This window comes from Procambarus clarkii, chromosome 63, assembly GCF_040958095.1.
Source record: "Procambarus clarkii isolate CNS0578487 chromosome 63, FALCON_Pclarkii_2.0, whole genome shotgun sequence".
In the NCBI taxonomy this organism is placed as follows: Eukaryota; Metazoa; Arthropoda; class Malacostraca; order Decapoda; family Cambaridae; genus Procambarus; species Procambarus clarkii.
Genome location: NC_091212.1, coordinates 7,335,215 through 7,353,840, shown reverse-complemented (window position 1 = coordinate 7,353,840; position 18,626 = coordinate 7,335,215). Strand labels below are relative to the sequence as shown.

General features: G+C 40.1%; 1 protein-coding gene across 2 annotated transcripts in view; it reads right to left on the bottom strand.

Moving 5' to 3' along the window:
* Nucleotides 1-258: 258 nt before the first annotated feature.
* Nucleotides 259-18,626, bottom strand: part of Dip-C (dipeptidase C) — a 315,478-nt gene continuing 297,110 nt past the window's right edge. For both annotated transcript variants that reach the window (XR_011223562.1, XM_069308676.1), the window contains 5 exons: nt 15,882-16,131; nt 12,204-12,473; nt 10,191-10,385; nt 6,617-6,774; nt 259-1,779 (listed from right to left, as the gene is read on the bottom strand). Coding sequence is in view for 1 of the 2 variants with exons in the window: in XM_069308676.1 (XP_069164777.1) it covers nt 1,689-1,779; nt 6,617-6,774; nt 10,191-10,385; nt 12,204-12,473; nt 15,882-16,131 (964 nt within the window). In the remaining variant the exon portion in view is untranslated. The remainder of the gene's footprint in view (nt 1,780-6,616; nt 6,775-10,190; nt 10,386-12,203; nt 12,474-15,881; nt 16,132-18,626) is intronic.

Genomic DNA, 18,626 nt, shown 5'->3' with positions numbered 1-18,626 from the left:
TCTCATATATATAATATATATATATATATATATATATATATATATATATATATATATATAAGGTTTTTCTCTCATGGATAAAGGTACAGATAAGCTCTCCTAGAGATAGAAGCATAGATAATCTCCAAGATATATGTAATCCCTCTGTCCATGAGAGAAAAATCTATTCTATATCTCTCTATAGATATCATACATATAACAGAAGTCATAATTAACAAAATTAAAAAAATCTTATGATGGTTTATGTAATACACACTATTTCATTAATGCCATTTATTCCAAAAGAATTCAGAAGAATCATTCAAGACCCATTATAACAGTAAATGCAGTTAAAATATATATTTGTATTTAAGATATTTATACCAAGAAATTAAGTGCTTTGTAATACAATCAGTATAAATGGTTTATTCACAGCACTGACTATAACTACCCTGTAACATTAAAAAATAAAATTGTGCGCGATTTGAGAAGCAGTGACAACACGCCATCACAAACATCGGTCTGATAGTCCCAGGAAGACTTGTTCAAGGTCTGTGAACATTTTAAAACATTCACTGCAGAGTTTCCCGCAAGAGTAAACCTTGAAGTAGTCTCGGGACAACCAGACCGATGTTTCTGTGATGAAGTGTCACCATTGTTTGCCTCTTGGAAATGCACACAAAACTTCATGTTGACCCAACTATTCATTTATTTTGGCAGTCTGCTTCCTTTAAAAAGCAATGATTTAAGCATTAATTTCTTTGCCTACTTCCTTGGTAGGTGCCATAATAACAATGTCATACCACAAATAAGTGCAAAAAAAAACAACAATATAGAGCAAAAGTCTGCTCACAATGACAGCTAAGAGGCCACTGGCTGTGATATTCTGGTCACTCCTGAGAGCTCTTAGATACCATGATATTATGTAGCAATTATATTATTGTCACACAAAACAAAAACACAAGACCAAGTCTCTTGCCAAAACAATGCAGTGACATTATTTTGACAAATACTAAACGAAAATCATATGAAAATAAAATTACAGCTTCATTTTGTTTCAAATCTTACATAATTTAGGTAACCTCTGTTGTTGTTGTTGTTGTACTCTGCAAACCTGATAAATGTTTCCTCTTCAAAATACTTAAAATACCAGACACTTCAATATAACTGAGGTTATTTCCTTTGCAAGTATTAAAAAATATTTACATTCTTTTCATGTTACTCTTGGAGTTAACGAATTAACAGGCAGGTATCATCACAAGATCTATTAATGCTGTAACCATATGTGAGAAAACACCTAGGCAAAAAGGAGCCAGTGCATTGCTTTATTCTTACTTGTTCAAGTCAATTTTGAAAGTGTTGCCATTGATGCAAAGTTTGTTTCAGGATACCTTTCTCTAGTTTTATGCCATTTGAATCTTATATCCAGACTTGTATACTGCCACTTTATTCTCGAGATTTGTGCCATATGAAGTCTTCCAAGCTTGCTTGATGGGGTTCTGGGAGTTCTTCTACTCCCTAAGCCCAGCCTGAGGCCAGGCTTGACTTGTGAGAGTTTGGTCCACTAGGCTGTTGCTTGGAGCAGCCCGCAGATCCACATATCCACCACAGCCCGGTTGGTCCGGAACGTCTTAGAAAACGGTCTAGTTTTCTGTGTTTGTGCGTTTGATTATGGCATCTAAGAACTCTACGAAGTGTGAAGTTGCCAATTACTGACCAAGCTTTTGTTGAGCTTGAAGCTGGGGAACAAATACTTCCTTTTGCCGACCTTCAGCCATAAGCTTCTCGATTTCCTCCACACTGGGGAAAGGGGAGAAATTAATATTACAATATTATATTAATATAGGGAGAATAATTCTGACAAAATTAATGCTTACAGATCACAACCAAATTGAGGTGGAGACCTGGTTGACGACCGGGCTGTGGGGACACTAAGCCCCGGAAGCACCTCAAGGTAGGTTCAGACATGCATGGGCAATATGCATGTGAAACATGGAAATATGCTCCACACCTGTGGAGCCAGTCCCAAATCCGAGGAGGAGAATTCATCCAATTCAATTTTAATAAACAAGTAACTGGGAACAATTAAATTAAGACCCCTGTAGAAATATGCTTGGAAAGACAGCTAGATAATGCAAACTTAAACCAGTGCTTTGAGTAAATAGGCACAATAGCCATAGAAATAGGTACAAGTCACATACCACTAAGGAGAAAAAGATGAAAATTGGAATGAGAACGGCGTTCCCTCTATAGGCGAAGAAAACAAATTACAGAACAAATCGAGCACTCCTCTCTAACCCCAAACAACAAAGAAAGCCACATAGAGAAATAGAAATGATCAAGCTAATGTTGCAAGATTCATATAAAATCCAGGTAATGCAAAGAGAGCAAAAGGCCATAAGTGAAAGAGAATTCAAAAGCACTTTGAATAGAATCGAAGAAATACAGAGACTACAGTACAATACAAATCTGTTTTCAGTGAACCCCTGAACACACAGATCAATGATCCAAATGAATTCTTTATGAATGCGACACCAACATTGAACCATATATCAGGTGTCACCTTAACCCCACTGGACTTTGAAATAGCCAGAGACAGCATGCCCAAGCACTCTGCACCAGGCCCAGACTCGTGGAATTTTATATTCATCAAGAATGGAAAAAAAAAAAAAAACATGCCTTGAACATCTTTTGTACACAGAGCCTACAAAAGACTAGTGTTATCCCCAACATACTTCAAACAATGGAGAGCACACCACTTCACAAGGGAGGTAGTAAAGCAGATGCAAAAAAAATAAATAAATATATATATATATATATATATATATATATATATATATATATATATAAAATATGTCGTACCTAGTAGCCAGAACGCACTTCTCAGCCTACTATGCAAGGCCCGATTTGCCTAATAAGCCAAGTTTTCATGAATTAATGTTTTTTCGACTACCTAACCAACCTAACCTAACTTTTTCGGCTACCTAACCTAACCTAACCTATAGAGATAGGTTAGGTAGGGTTGGTTAGGTTCGGTCATATATCTTCGTTAATTTTAACTCTAATAAAAAAAATTGACCTCAGACATAATGAAATGGGTAGCTTTATATATATATATATATATATATATATATATATATATATATATATATATGTCGTACCTAGTAGCCAGAACGCACTTCTCAGCCTACTATGCAAGGCCCGATTTGCCTACTAATAAGCCAAGTTTTCATGAATTAATGTTTTTTCGACTACCTAACCTAACTTTTTCGGCTACCTAACCTAACCTAACCTATAGAGATAGGTTAGGTTAGGTTAGGTAGGGTTGGTTAGGTTCGGTCATATATCTTCGTTAATTTTAACTCCAATAAAAAAAATTGACCTCAGACATAATGAAATGGGTAGCTTTATCATTTCATAAGAAAACAATTAGAGAAAATATATTAATTCAGGAAAACTTGGCTTATTAGTAGGCAAATCGGGCCTTGCATAGTAGGCTGAGAAGTGCGTTCTGGCTACTAGGTACGACATATATATATATATATATATATATATATATATATATATATATATAATGTCGTACCTAGTAGCCAGAACGCACTTCTCAGCCTACTATGCAAGGCCCGATTTGCCTACTAATAAGCCAAGTTTTCCTGAATTAATATATTTTCTCTAATTGTTTTCTTATGAAATGATAAAGCTACCCATTTCATTATGTCTGAGGTCAATTTTTTTTATTGGAGTTAAAATTAACGAAGATATATGACCGAACCTAACCAACCCTACCTAACCTAACCTAACCTATCTCTATAGGTTAGGTTAGGTTAGGTAGCCGAAAAAGTTAGGTTAGGTAGTCGAAAAAACATTAATTCATGAAAACTTGGCTTATTAGGCAAATCGGGCCTTGCATAGTAGGCTGAGAAGTGCGTTCTGGCTACTAGGTACGACATATTATATATAGACATATTATATATAGACATATTATATATAGATATATAGATATATAGATATATAATATATATATATATATATATAGAGAGAGACCAAAAAAATTATTATATATATATATATATATATGACCTATTATCACGTATAAAAATCATTTCGGAGCACTAAGAAAATTGTAAAACCCATGGAATCAGTGTCTACATACAGAACTCACGAGTAATAGTCAACAAAAGTAAAATCTGGATTGTCCACCATGAAAAGTTCTGTCTCCTAAAGTACCATCATAGTACTAAGGTATTGTGCTTGCTCTGGTACTTTTCTCATCCTCATATCAAACAAGGATACAAACTGATGTCCATGGCACTATATCATTGTTTGCAGATGACACAAGGATTTTTATGAGAGTAGACAATATAGAGCACCGAGCAAAACTTTGTTTGAAAATCAAGTCTTTCAATGGGCCACTGACAAAAATTTGTTTAATGAGGATAATTTCCATTACTGAAATGAAATTACTGCACTATGGAAAAAATTAAAATATCAAAACAGAAACCACATATAAAACAGTTAACCACTATTGAAAGAAAAAGCCATGTAAAAGATGTAGGAGTAATGTCGGTATACCTTGTTTTTAACCTCCGTGCTGCACTGCCTTAACCCTCAAACTGCGCAACACGTCATATGACGTGTTGAGTAACTTAACCAAAAGTGCGTATCACGTCATATGACGTGTTGGAGTACTAGGTAAGATTTAAATGGCCCGCAGATACACGGGGTTCACCTCATATTCATCAGGGCACTTGTAAACAAGACGCCATTTAAAAAAAAATCGTGGGCCACATTCCCGGGTGTGAGGGCCTCAGTACTGAGTGAGCCACCAAGGCTGGCACACACAGCATGAGCTCACAGCACTGCTATTCAACTTGTGACCACAGTATCGTCTACAAATGTCAAAATATATATGTACATGCTATTATTTAGCAATGATTGTATTACAGAAGACCCCCCTGACTGTGATAAAAATGACCAGGATTCTGATAATAGCAGGATTGTTGTGATATTAACACTGTAGTAGGAGGAGTAATCTTGGTGGGGGAGGAAAGTAGCGTTGTCTGCTGATTCTGTGTGATCACCTTTAATTGTCTGAACTCACTATAACAGCTTAGTGGTTTGCTATGGTGAAAAAAACAAAACATGCAGATACTTATATATAATGTCTGTATATAGTGAATAAAAGCAAAAACAGTATGGTGGGAGGAGAATATTGGCGAGTTAGGTGAGGTGAGGGAGGGAGGGAGTGAGTGAGTGGCAGCCCGCCACATTGCTATGCTCAAAATTAAGCGAGTCATGTAAGTCACATGTATATTGTATTCTACAATCGGTGTTTTTGCTGTTATTACACTATATACACACGTTGTATATACCTATCTACATAGTAGTTCCTTATGGTGAACACATAAGTTGGTATGGTGAGGCCAAACAACTAGAATGGCTGCCACACACCAGCTAGCAGATACCTCCTCCCTCCCTCCTTTAACACCTCAACACCTAAATAGTATAATAAGTATCTATTTGTTTTGTTCACCATAACTGTAAAGCTAAGCTGGTATGGTGTCCAAACAGCATAGTGGCCATCCTACACAGCATGACAAGTCACACGCCAGCCAGCAGACGACATCACCTCCCTCATTAAAATAGCTCCTCCCAACATACTTCTTTTGCTGTTATTACACTATAAACACAAGTTATATATAATTATCTACATTTGTGTTCACCATAACAAACCACTAAGCTGGTACGGTGAGTCCAGACAATAACAGGTCACTACACAAGAGTTAGCAGACGACACTACCTCCCTCACAAGATTCCTTCTTCCACCATACTATGCACATGGCTAGTTATCACAACAATTCTGCTATTATTAGACTCCTGGTCATTTTTATCACAGTCGGGCTTTTCTGTAATACTATCCTCACTAAATATCAGCAGTTACATATATATTTTGACATTTTTAGGTGATGCTGTGATCACAGGCTGAACAGCAGTGCTGTTAGCTTGTGCTAGCGTTACCCTTGGTCGCTCGCTCAGTACTGAGGCTCTCACACCCGGGAATGTTGCAGATGATTATTTTTTTTCAATGGTGACTGTTTACTAGAGCCCTGAGGAAGCTGATGTGAACCCTGTGTAGCCGTGGGAGTTTTGAATCGCTCCCTATACCTAAAAATGCCACATGGCACTCTGTGCACCCTTGATTTAGAGCCACAATGTGTTCTTTAACCACTGCACTGTGTAGAACACAATAAAGTACAGTAGCTATGACAACTACAAGAAAAATGAGATTGGATAATGAGGACCTTTCAAACAAGAGATGCCACACCAATGGTACTTTTTATGACACTAGTGTTCTCTAGTGTGGAAGATTCTTGCACATTAACAGCCCCATTCAAAGCTGGAGAAATTGCTAACCTGGTGTGCAAAAAGACTTTTACTGCCAGAATCCACTCAATAAAACATCTAAATTATTGCACGAGTAAATAACCTTAATTTAAATATTAATAAAAAGTAACCATGAATTGGTAAACAGGAAACAAATAATTAAAAAAAAAAATTTGGGTGATGATAGCATGATACACAGCCCAATCAAAAGTATTAACAACCTATAGTTTTAATTAATACTAGCTGAACTTACGTTCGTGGAATGGTGCCCTGTGCAAGATCTTCCATGCCATCAGCAGTGACAACAATATCATCTTCAATCCTGACACCTCCAAAGCCACGTAAGCGGGCTATTGCCTCAGGAACTAAGAAGCGTGCCTGAACTGGATTGGCTAGGGCTTCATCCAAAACCTGTCAAAAAAGATGAATGTCACACACACATTAGTATTTCTCACTTTTTAAAGGTTCAGCATATATTTGCCATGAGAAAAAGTGAAGGTTGTCATAGTTCTTAAAAATACACAATTGACATATTGTAAATTAGAGAGAGCAAGGGGGAGGGGAGGAAATAAATGGGACTAGGAGAAGGTTTCAACTGAGCTGAGGTAGGATTACAGCTCTTGCTTGCAGTTTCACCAGGTTCCTAATGATAATTTCCTAGGTGATAGTTTCAAAGTACATTCTCATGAAATATATGAGTCTAGGAGCAGGCTTCAAGTAGGATAACAGCTCTGGCTTGCAGTTTCACTAGATATGTCATTTTCCAGGCCAATTGCTCCTTGAACTTCTCTGAGGGGGCCAGGTTCTGGTTCATGGTCCCCAGAAGGCTGAACTCCATAGACTAATGCCCCAGTGTAATATATCACACATTAGCCCGATAGCTCTAGGGAGCTGCAGGGGCTCCCCACAGAAAAAGGGGTGGAAGGTGAAGTAAAGACCCATATGTATTCAGAATTAAACAGCAAGTTTTTCTCCGAGGCTATGGGTCCCTACAATTATACCAGTGGTGGTACCCTCACAAATTTTATATACAGTATGTGTGTGTGTGTGTACTCACTCACCTAGTTGTGCTTGCGGGGGTTGAGCTCTGGCTCATTGGTCCCGCCTCTCAACTATCAATCAACTGATGTACAGATTCCGGAGCTTACTGGGCTCTTATCATAGCTACATTTGAAACTGTGTATGGAGTCAGCCTCCACCACATCACTGCCTAATGCATTACATTTGTTAACTACTCTGACACTGGAAAAAGTTCTTTCTAATGTCCTTGTGGCTCATTTGGGTACTCAGTTTCCACCTGCGTCTCCTTGTTTGCATACCCCTCAGTTAAACAGTTTGTGTGTATGTAACAGTAATGAGTATGTTAAACAATTTATCCTTATCTACCTTATCAATACCTCTGAGAATTTTGTAGGTAGTGATCATGTTTCCCCTTACTCTTCTGTTTTCCAGAGTCATGAGGCGCATTTCTTGCAGCCTTTCCTCGTAACTCATGCCTCTTAGTTCTGGGAATAGGCATACCTTTTAACTTTTTCCAGCTTCTTATGCTTGACAAGGTACGGGCTCCATGCTGGTGGTGCATACTCCAGGATTGGTCTTACATATGTGGTGTACAAGGTTCTGAATGATTCCTTACATAGGTTCATGAAGGCAGTTCTGATGTTAGCCTGCCTTGCATACGCCGCCGATGTTATTCTTATGTGGGCTTCAGGTGACAGGTTTGGTATGATATCAACTCCTAGATCTTTCTCTCTCTCTGCTCGTTATTTTCTCTCAGAAAATATGCCCAAGGAGCTAAGTAAGAACAAAGCAGTGTGCCTAGATGGAGTGTCACCATAGGTTCTGAGAGAATGTGCATCTGAGCTCAGTATTCCTCTTCAACTGATTTTTCAGGCATCCCTGTTTACCGGAGTTGTAGCTGATGTGTGGAAAAAGGCTAACATAGTTCCAATCTACAAAAGTGGAAGCAGGGAAGACCCCCTTAATTATAGACTGGTATCATTGACAAGTGTAATAGTCAAAATATTGGAAAAAATAATTAAATCTAAATGGGTAGAACACCTGGAGAGAAATGATATATCAGACAGACAGTATGGTTTTCGATCTGGAAGATCCTGTGTATCGAATTTACTCAGTTTCTATGATCGAGCAACAGAGATATTACAGGAAAGAGATGGTTGGGTTAACTGCATCTATCTGGACCTAAAAAAAGGCTTTCGACAGAGTTCCACATAAGAGGTTGTTCTGGAAACTGGAAAATATTGGAGGAGTGACAGGTAAGCTTCTAACATGGATGAAAAATTTTCTGACTGATAGAAAAATGAGGGCTGTGATCAGAGGCAATGTATCGGACTGGAGAAATGTCACAAGTGGAGTACCACAGGGTTCAGTTCTTGGACAAGTGATGTTTATTGTCTACATAAATGATCTACCAGTTGGTATACAGAATTATATGAACATGTTTGCTGATGATGCTAAGATAATAGGAAGGATAAGAAACTTAGATGATTGTCATGCCCTTCAAGGTGACCTGGACAAAATAAGTATATGGAGCACCACTTGGCAAATGGAATTTAATGTTAATAAATGCCATGTTATGGAATGTGGAATAGAACACAGATGCCACACAACCTATATATTATGTGAGAAATCTTTAAAGAATTCTGATAAAGAAAGAGATCTAGGGGTGGTTCTAGATAGAAAACTATCACCTGAGGACCACATAAAGAATATTGTGCGAGGAGCCTATCTTCTTGAGGTTATCTCGAGATGATTTCGGGGCTTTTTTTAAGTGTCCCCGCGGCCCGGTCCTCGACCAGGCCTCCACCCCTAGGAAGCAGCCCGTGACAGCTGACTAACACCCAGGTACCTATTTTACTGCTAGGTAACAGGGGCAGGAAGAAACTAGGGTGAAAGAAACTCTGCCCATTGTTTCTCGCCGGCGCCTGGGATCGAACCCAGGACCACAGGATCACAAGTCCAGCGTGCTGTCCGCTCGGCCGACCGGCTCCCCTCCTTAGAAAGCCTATGCCATGCTTTCTAACTTCAGAATTGCTTTTAAATACATGGATGGCGATATACTAAAGAAATTGTTCACGACTTTTGTTAGGCCAAAGCTAGAATATGCAGCGGTTGTGTGGTGCCCATATCTTAAGAAGCACATCAACAAACTGGAAAAGGTGCAAAGACATGCCACTAAGTGGCTCCCAGAACTGAAGGACAAAAACTACGAAGAGAGGTTAGAGGCATTAAATATACCAAAACTAGAAGACAGAAGTAAAAGGAAAATATGATCACTACATACAAAATAGTAACAGGAATTGATAAGATTGAGAGGGAAGATTTCCCGAGACCTGGAACTTCAAGAACAAGAGGTCATAGATTTAAACTAGCTAAACACAGATGCCGAAGAAATTTAAGAAAATTCACTTTCGCAAACAGAGTGGTAGACGGTTGAAACAAGTTAGGTGAGAAGGTGGTGGAGGCCAAGACCGTCAGTAGTTCCAAAGTGTTATATGACAAAGAGTTCTGGGAAGACGGGACACCACGAGCATAGCTCTCATCCTGTAACTACACTTAGGTAACTGCAAACACATACACACTATTAACTTGGATTTAATTACATTGTGTGATGTGTTACACAAAAACACAAACATCATATGATGTGCAGTTTAAGGGTTAACAGGAGTATGAATATATTGTATTGACACGTATTACTTATAAACAGCACACTAAAGCATTCTGCAAAGTACACGTATTCTAATAATAAATGAACAAGCATAAGAACAGCCAAAAAATTAACAATATTATTTATACACAATTCTTACATGATCGATGAAGTAGCATCCAGGTTCAATTGTAAGAACCATATTTTCCTGGAGTACCCGAGCGGTACGAAGAGATCGGAAACCTGGTTCCTGAGGTCGAGGAGGATTGCTTTCAAGATAGCCTCCAACATCATGTACATCTAAACCAAGAAGGTGGCCCAACCCATGAGGCTGAAACACTGCTCCAAGGTTTGCCTGTATGGACAAAAAAGGCACTAAAATTTGCGCGAGATTTAGTTAATTTCTGATTCAAGACTTATCTGCATTGCTTAAATGACACTAATATTAGATTGTGAAGCTTGAGAATGATGAAGTGTACCATCACATTATTACTAATTTTTATTTCTTGCTTTCTTAAGGCTTTTTGTAACAATGGAAGTGAATTTCAATGATCTGAGCGGCATGTAGGCCTATAGTTAGAAAATCTAGAACTAAATGTGTAATTGATGTGATGATAATGACTTGCAATATCAAAGACAAAGATGATGGGCAGATGTGGTGCATAAATAAGGGCAGTATAGTACTGCACAGTACTATATGCAGTTGCCTGTGAACAATGAACAAAAGTGTTAATACATAGGGCTGAGTGCAAGAGTTTATTTATAGCAAATAAATGGTTGAGATTTTATTTTGGTTGCAATTCATGTAAAATGGTTGAGATATTGCTGTGGATATGTTGTTAGACTGTGCTACTAATTTATCACGTTGCTATAGAATATGAAGGAAATTATTAGGTCAGATGTATGAAAGTTACACACACACATCAAAACCATAATGATGTGGAATGTATAATGTATACAACAAATTTGCTATTTCACACTTATACCTTAATCTGTTTGCTGCAGTTACATTTCTGAATTGTGGACCAATTGCTATGAACTCTTCAAGAAAAGTGTGATCAAGTGTGGCTGTGAGATAAGTCTAAAGTAAATTTAATTCATAACACGGTAATTGGTTGCTGTATGAATTAAATTAGGCATTTTGTTTTGTAGATGGGTTACAAACAACTACTTCTCAGAAACTGTATTATAATGAAACATTAACCAGTTAAAACACACTTAGATCAGCTTTTATTCACACCCAACTAGTCTGGCTCGATTCCACACACCCCCTAGCCTGGTCTGGCTCTCCATGCATCCCCTAGCCTGGTCTGGCTCGATTCCACACACCCCCTAGCCTGGTCTGGCTCTCCATGCATCCCCTAGCCTGGTCTGGCTCTCCATGTATCCCCTAGCCTGGTCTGGCTCTCCATGCATCCCCTAGCCTGGTCTGGCTCTCCATGCATCCCCTAGCCTGGTCTGGCTCTCCATGTATCCCCTAGCCTGGTCTGGCTCTCCATGCATCCCCTAGCCTGGTCTGGCTCTCCATGCATCCCCTAGCCTGGTCTGGCTCTCCATGTATCCCCTAGCCTGGTCTGGCTCTCCATGCATCCCCTAGCCTGGTCTGGCTCTCCATGCATCCCCTAGCCTGGTCTGGCTCTCCATGCATCCCCTAGCCTGGTCTGGCTCTCCATGCATCCCCTAGCCTGGTCTGGCTCTACACACAAGCTAATATTTTTCGTAAAGTAAAAGTGCACTGAAATTGAGTTTTAAAGAAGATATAATGAGTTATGAGTTAAAAGATCATAAAAAAGCTATATAAAAAGGTATCCATTTTCTTTGATTCATGGTGCATAAAAAACACACCGTACAGAATCATTAAACTTATGAGTAAAATTTCTGAACAGTCTCATATACATTACATGCCTTGTTTAAACACGCTGTATGAGTAGCTCCTGGATATATTCGGATTCAATTTATTAAATATAAATGCATTTTTTATATGTTAACTTAAGAATTTGGAACTGACCGTGGTACAGTTTTGTTGTGTTCAGCAAATGCTGTACTAAAAAAAAATACTTCTTTTGATGTGGCTTACTAGAAAAAGAACAAGGGCCTAACATCTAGGGTTAACAATAGAGTAAATAAATAGAGATTAATATTAAAATATATGCAAAAATTGATAGTTCCTAACCTTCATCATTTCATCTAGATCCCCTTGCACAACTCCACCTTCCTTCAGTTTAGTAAGCATGGCTCGGTATGCAAGACGATGCATTTCAACCCAAGATACTCCGGGGCGTACAGCTTCCATTACAGCAAGTGAAGCACTCAGGACAGCATTGTAGATTATCTTTTGATCTTCAGTAAATTTTCCATTTGCTGGGAAGGAGCAGGTGATGTCACTTGTGTAACCATAATATTCAGCTCCCATATCAAAAAGGCATATGTCTCTCTCTGTAATCTGTATAATAAAAACAAAAAACAAAATTTAAAGTAAGAGGTACACACCTTTATGCTTAATGTTTCTTTTAAGTGCATGACTGCAAATATAAGTTTTCATGATATCCAAATAAGGTGTAACTTTACAAGGCATTTTGTGAGCAATCTATTAAAAGTGGTTTTCAAGATTAGTGTGAATTGCATTTGCAAATAACACTTCAATTAATTTGCCCACAATGGATATTAAACATATTTAATAATAATTTGATGCCAATGATTCATCATTCTTTCAAAACTGGAACTACATTCACAACCCTTGACAATTTCTACAGTGCCCAACTCTACAAATTTGACACATTGTTTTGCTATACTGTATTGGGTTCCATACAACTGGAAGAACCTTTTAGGGTTTTTCTTTGGTTCCTATGCCATCTGCATTTATTGCTGCAGTTGTTTTTGCATTCTGTTTTGGCTGAGGGTAGAGGTCATCAATTTTGAAAAAAAAAAAAAAAAAAACAGCATTGAATGTAATGAAACACCACTTTCTGGGGGAGACCCGGAGGCTCCCCAGAGATATCCAGGCTGATGTGATATACAGTATTAGATTTCTGGGATTAGTCAATGTGCATGGAGTTCTAGGCCTACCGGGGACCACGAGCCAGAACCTGACCCCTCTCAGAGAGGCACGAGCTTCTATTTCTGGCCTATAGAAATCCACGTGTGGTTGGAAGCATTCTATGTCTGCCATTGACTGGGTCAGGCGCCCAGAAAGGTAAGCGCCCCAAAACACGCCCCTATTCTGGTGAAAACATTGCTAAAAAGAGCCAAACGAGTAGATAGAACTCCCGAAATGAAAACAAGCAAACTAGCATGACATCACCACGTTGCCACTCCGCTGTCTGCACAACTCCCCCCTTCCCGGGAGGGGAAAGGGGGAGTCCCAGACCTTCACGCCGACTACCCACCCATCAGTTCTTAAGGCTGGATGTAAAAAATGTGAATAACCGCTGACTGGAGGGAGGGAGGATTGCTGGGAAGTCTCCGGGTCTCACCCAGAAATTGGGGTTTCATTACATTCAAGTTTGGTTTTCTGGGGAGCCCTGTCAACTCCCCGAAGCTAACTATCCCAAAGACAAAAACAAAAACGGGGACTTACCCGGGAGGCAGTCGGCCCTCGCTCCTCAACTCGAAGTCGAGATAACTGGCTGCAACCACCGACCCAATGCGACACAGACCCTATGAGGTCCAGGAACATGGACAAGGCAGCAAGCGGTCAGGACCCTGTTCAACCTCCAAAAACCCTGTGCCCGAATGTCAACCCAAGAAATGTTACCAAAGACGGCAGCCAAGGCTGCAAACTTACGAACGTCATGGGCACGAGGATAGACCTCAGGCTGGCTAGACTTGATGACTTGGGAGACCCGTGCCCTGGAACAGGGAAGAAGGGAAACCGGGTCACGTCCCCGTCCACTGAAACCGTGGCGCGCAGATAATGGCGGAGAGCCGCAACTGGACACAACACATGATACACCCCCGGCCTGATCAACCTAGCATCAACAACCCAAGAACCCCTCCGGAAAGCAGCAGACTCATTCTTCGCCACAAAAGAAGGCAGATGGCTGCAAACGAACAAACTTACCACCAGGACCAAAGAGCAGAAACCCCTGCTTTGGAGGAGAGCATGAAGCTCCTCGACCCGACCCCCAGAGGCTAATGCCAACAGGAAAAGAGCCTTTGAAAAACAATCCTAAACTGGAGGGATCACCACAAACTGAGGAGAAGAGGGAGAAGAGAGCACCCGGTCTAATTACCAGGACTGCTCGGGCAGCGCATGAGCAGGCCGGAGGTGAAACAACGCATGAGACAGCTTGCGGAATGGAGCAGAAGTACGTAACATCAATACCGAACACAAGCTGCAGCGGCTCTGCCAGCACCGCACGATACGAGGCGACAATATTCAGCACAAGATGACGGTTCTGGAACAACCACAAAAGGAAGGACAAAACAACCATCAGAGACCAAAGGACACCTACGCAGAGATAGGAAATAACGGAAGGACTGCCAGGAAACTTCATACTCCCGCCAAGATGAAGCACGCAGGTGGGAGACCATCAACAAAGCCACCTGCGCATCATACAAATGATGATAGACTCAAATCAGAAAGATCAGAAGCGAAGACTCGAGGAGAAGAGCGAACCAGCCACGTACCAGGCCAGATCGATCTCTTGAAAGAGGCGGAGCTGCGGGAAGACCCTTGGGTTCGGACACTTAGCAAGCAGCGTCTGAAAACCAAGGCTGAAACGACCACCAAGGAGAAAGAAGGACACAACCTTGCCAGTGTCACATCAGCCAAGAACTGAAGGGTGGGTAGCCGGGGTGAAGGTCTGAGGCTCTCCCTTCCCCCTCCTGGGGAGGGGGTTGTGCAGACAGCGGCCTGGCAACGTAGTGACGTCATGATAGTTTGCTTGTTTTCATTTGGGGAGTTCTGTCCACTCGTTTTGCTCTTTTTAGCAATGTTTTCACAAGAATAGGGGTTTGTTTTGGGGCGCTTACCTTTCTGGGTGCCTGATCCCGGTCGATGGCAAATATAGAATGCTTCCAACCACACGGGGGTTTTTATAGGCCATTGTTCTTTGTGCCTCTATGAGGAGGCCAGGGTCCGGCTCATGGTCCTCGGTAGGCCTCCAATGTACATGGAGTTCTAGGCCTAGAACTCCATGTACATTGACTGATGCCAGAAATCTAATATATCCACATCAGCCTGAATATCTCTGGGGAGCCAACGGGGCTCCCACTCGCCCCCCCCCCCCCCAGAAAAGTCCTCATTACCTACCATGTAATGTAATTTATACAATTTTATCCCAGAAAATAGTTTACATAATAACAATAAATACACTAAGCTTAGGATAAACTTAAAATATGAAATCAAAGAGGAATTAGGAACTACCATCTAAAACCCAGTGAAATATAATTATCGGTAAATACCGTACTACTACTTCAGAATAAATAAATATTTTAAAATAATTTGAGAAAACATCAAATTTGGTGTGCACTTAAAATACAGTAATTACTTTACTATAAGAATGCAAAGTCAGTCACTGAGCACAATTTCTATGGTCAGTAAATTACAAAATAAACAACTCACCAGTATACAGTAAAGAAAGCATATTATAAATTACTATAAAAACAGTGGAAAGTGGCTCAAAGGATTTCCTGATTATCTAAATTTTACTTTAATTCTTACCTATTATTTATTTAAACAGTTTTTTTAAAAACTCAATTTTTAATAATTAAAAGTAACACACGCCAAGTAGAAAAAATACAAGTACTGTAGTGTATGTACTGTAATAAAATGGACTGAATAAGGCAAACATGAATATTTGTTATGTGTATTGCATAGTTTTCTAAGAATCTGAATATTATAACTCACTGTGCGAGTGTTGGGAGCACCAGCATGTCCATAATGTAGCACAGAAGCATTGCATCCAGAGCCACAGATGTTGGTATAACCCTGGTGCCGGCATCCTCCATGGTAGTAAGTGTGGTGTGCAAATATGGCCTCCAGCTGGTATTCCTTCATGCCAGGTCGAATCTTGCGCATTACAGCTTTATGAGCAGCAGCAGACACAGTGGCTGCAAACTTCAGCACTTCAAGCTCTTCCTTGGTCTTTATCACACGACTGAAAATATGTAGTTCTTATATTTTTTCTTTGTTTTACAGTATGATAAAACTCAACAAAACACAATGTTTTAAATAATGTTCAGCACAGTCACTTTGCAATAAAATGTCTCGGTTCAATTCTTACAACAGGACAGTGACGTTTGGATACGTTGTCTGACGAGAAGTAATAAGTAGGTACCCGGGAGTTAGGCGACTGTTGTGGGTTGCGTCCTGGGGAGGGTCAGTAGTTTGCCTCTAGCAATTAAACTACTCCAATCATTTCTAAGTGATTGACCCAGATGCTTTAACTGTTTAGAGAGGATTTAAGGTGCTCTATATTTTTTAAAAGCTCCACCTGTTTTAGGGGAATGTCATTTGTCATTGGAGACCTCTGACAATCATTTGCTATACATGGAAAAAAAATCTTGGTTCCCTTATTTCCCTCCATGGTCTTAGGAAAAAGATGCAAACCATGTCTGGTGTATCACCATCCAGTGTGCGAATGTGCAGGGTGGCCATGCTAGAAATCACTGACCTTTTAAAAACAGCAAATGAGCTATTACAATGTATATATATTAACAGGCAATATGTGTGCTATGTTAATATGATATTTAGGTTTATAAATGCATGGTGTGTGTGTGTGTGTGTATATATTATACACATATATCTGTACATACATATAGTTTCAAAGTTAACTACCGACACATCAATACGTTAGCATAAAAAAAGCTAAAAATGAGAAACAATGAAAATAAATTGACAAAGTTGTTCCCATGCAGCACCTCACCTAATTTGTATTGAAAAAAATGCAACTTCTCCAGGCCACTACAGCTTAACCATGATAGGTAAAGATGTTTTACTGGAATTTTCATGCTTCCCGGATGATAATTAACAATGTCAAAAAAAAATATCAAAACCATTTTCTTTTGAGTGCATGAAAGACAATGCATTGAAATAGCCTGTACAGTTTAAGGGCTAATTAGGGGCACCTCAATAAGCCTAACAAGTTTTTTGTCTCTGACTTAGGAAACCATAAACAAATAAATACTGTACTGCAGTATATGTATACTGTATATAAATTGGTTTCAACAAATGCCTACCTATTTTTGTATCTTTCCACATATGCAGAGCTACGAGAATTTAAATACAAGTACATTATAGACTAATTATTGATTCCATATGCCAGTGTCCACCCACATTCATCCACAAATCTCTTATGATCCAACTTAATAAAGACAAGCCCTGTGAGCCTTCACAATCTGGGCCCCAAAGAATATAGGCATTTAAACATTCAGATGCCACATGCCCACACCCTGGGAAAAGAATGGTGCAAACTGGCAAGCCTTAAGAGGTACTAAAGAAGCACCGCTCAAGAACACACCAAAGTGACCTCGTGCCACTGGAACGTTCGTGTATGGTAAAAGCCATATCATATCCCCCTATGGAAAACAAAGGGTTGTCTCCAAGCCAGGAAGAATCGGGACCCTCATAACTACTAAAAAGCCAAGATAAACGAACTCATAGGAAACTTGGCCCGTCAAGGCCTAATCCTGAAGGAGAAACTAAACAAATCCACATGCACCAATGAGGGCAAAAGACAGGTGTCTGGAGACCTCTGCAAATAGTACACTGCCAAGGTTTCAAACAAAATCCGGAAACGGACATGGGGAGGAGCAACTGAAAACCCCAACTCAAATATAGGAGTTTACAGCAAACCATAAACCTTGAATGACTACCTCTCCATAGAGGGTACCAAAGACAAATAAAAGCTGAATGGCACTCGTGGACCTCCAGCCTCGGAAGCCCTTAAAAAGCAACAGTTTTGCACAACAACAGAATGCACAGCTACATTCTGTGCCAGACACTGAGGTCAGAAGGCAATTCCCCAAAGGGAGGGAACTGCATCAGCATCACCCACGAGAAACAGAAGGCAGCAGTTCCTCGGCAGGAAGCACTGGGTCAAGTACTGTATCTTCACTGCCGACATGGAAGGGGGCAACTCCCCAGAGAATGCTCACCCACATGGCCGAGTCGGTCGGCCGAGCGGACAGCACGCGGGACTTGTGATCCTGTGGTCCCGGGTTCGATCCCAGGCGCCGGCAAGAAACAATGGGCAGAGTTTCTTTCACCCTATGCCCCTATTACCTAGCAGTAAATAGGTACCTGGGTGTTAGTCAGCTGTCACAGGCTGCTTCCTGGGGGGTGGAGGCCTGGTCGAGGACCGGGCCGCGGGGACACTAAAGCCCCGAAATCATCTCAAGATAACCTCAAGATACCCAGGGTGCAACCCACAACAGTTATCCAACTCATGAGTTAGATAAACTGTTGGAGGTGAACAGAAACATCAAGTGTAATGAAATGTACCCAACTGTCTCCTTTTTTAATAACCTAATCAGAATTAATTAATTATAAATGAACACATAAAAAATAATTTATATTTAGCCATTTTATGACTTTTTTTTTAATTTATATTGTAGCTTAAACTAAGTAAATAACAGACACTACATGTTAATA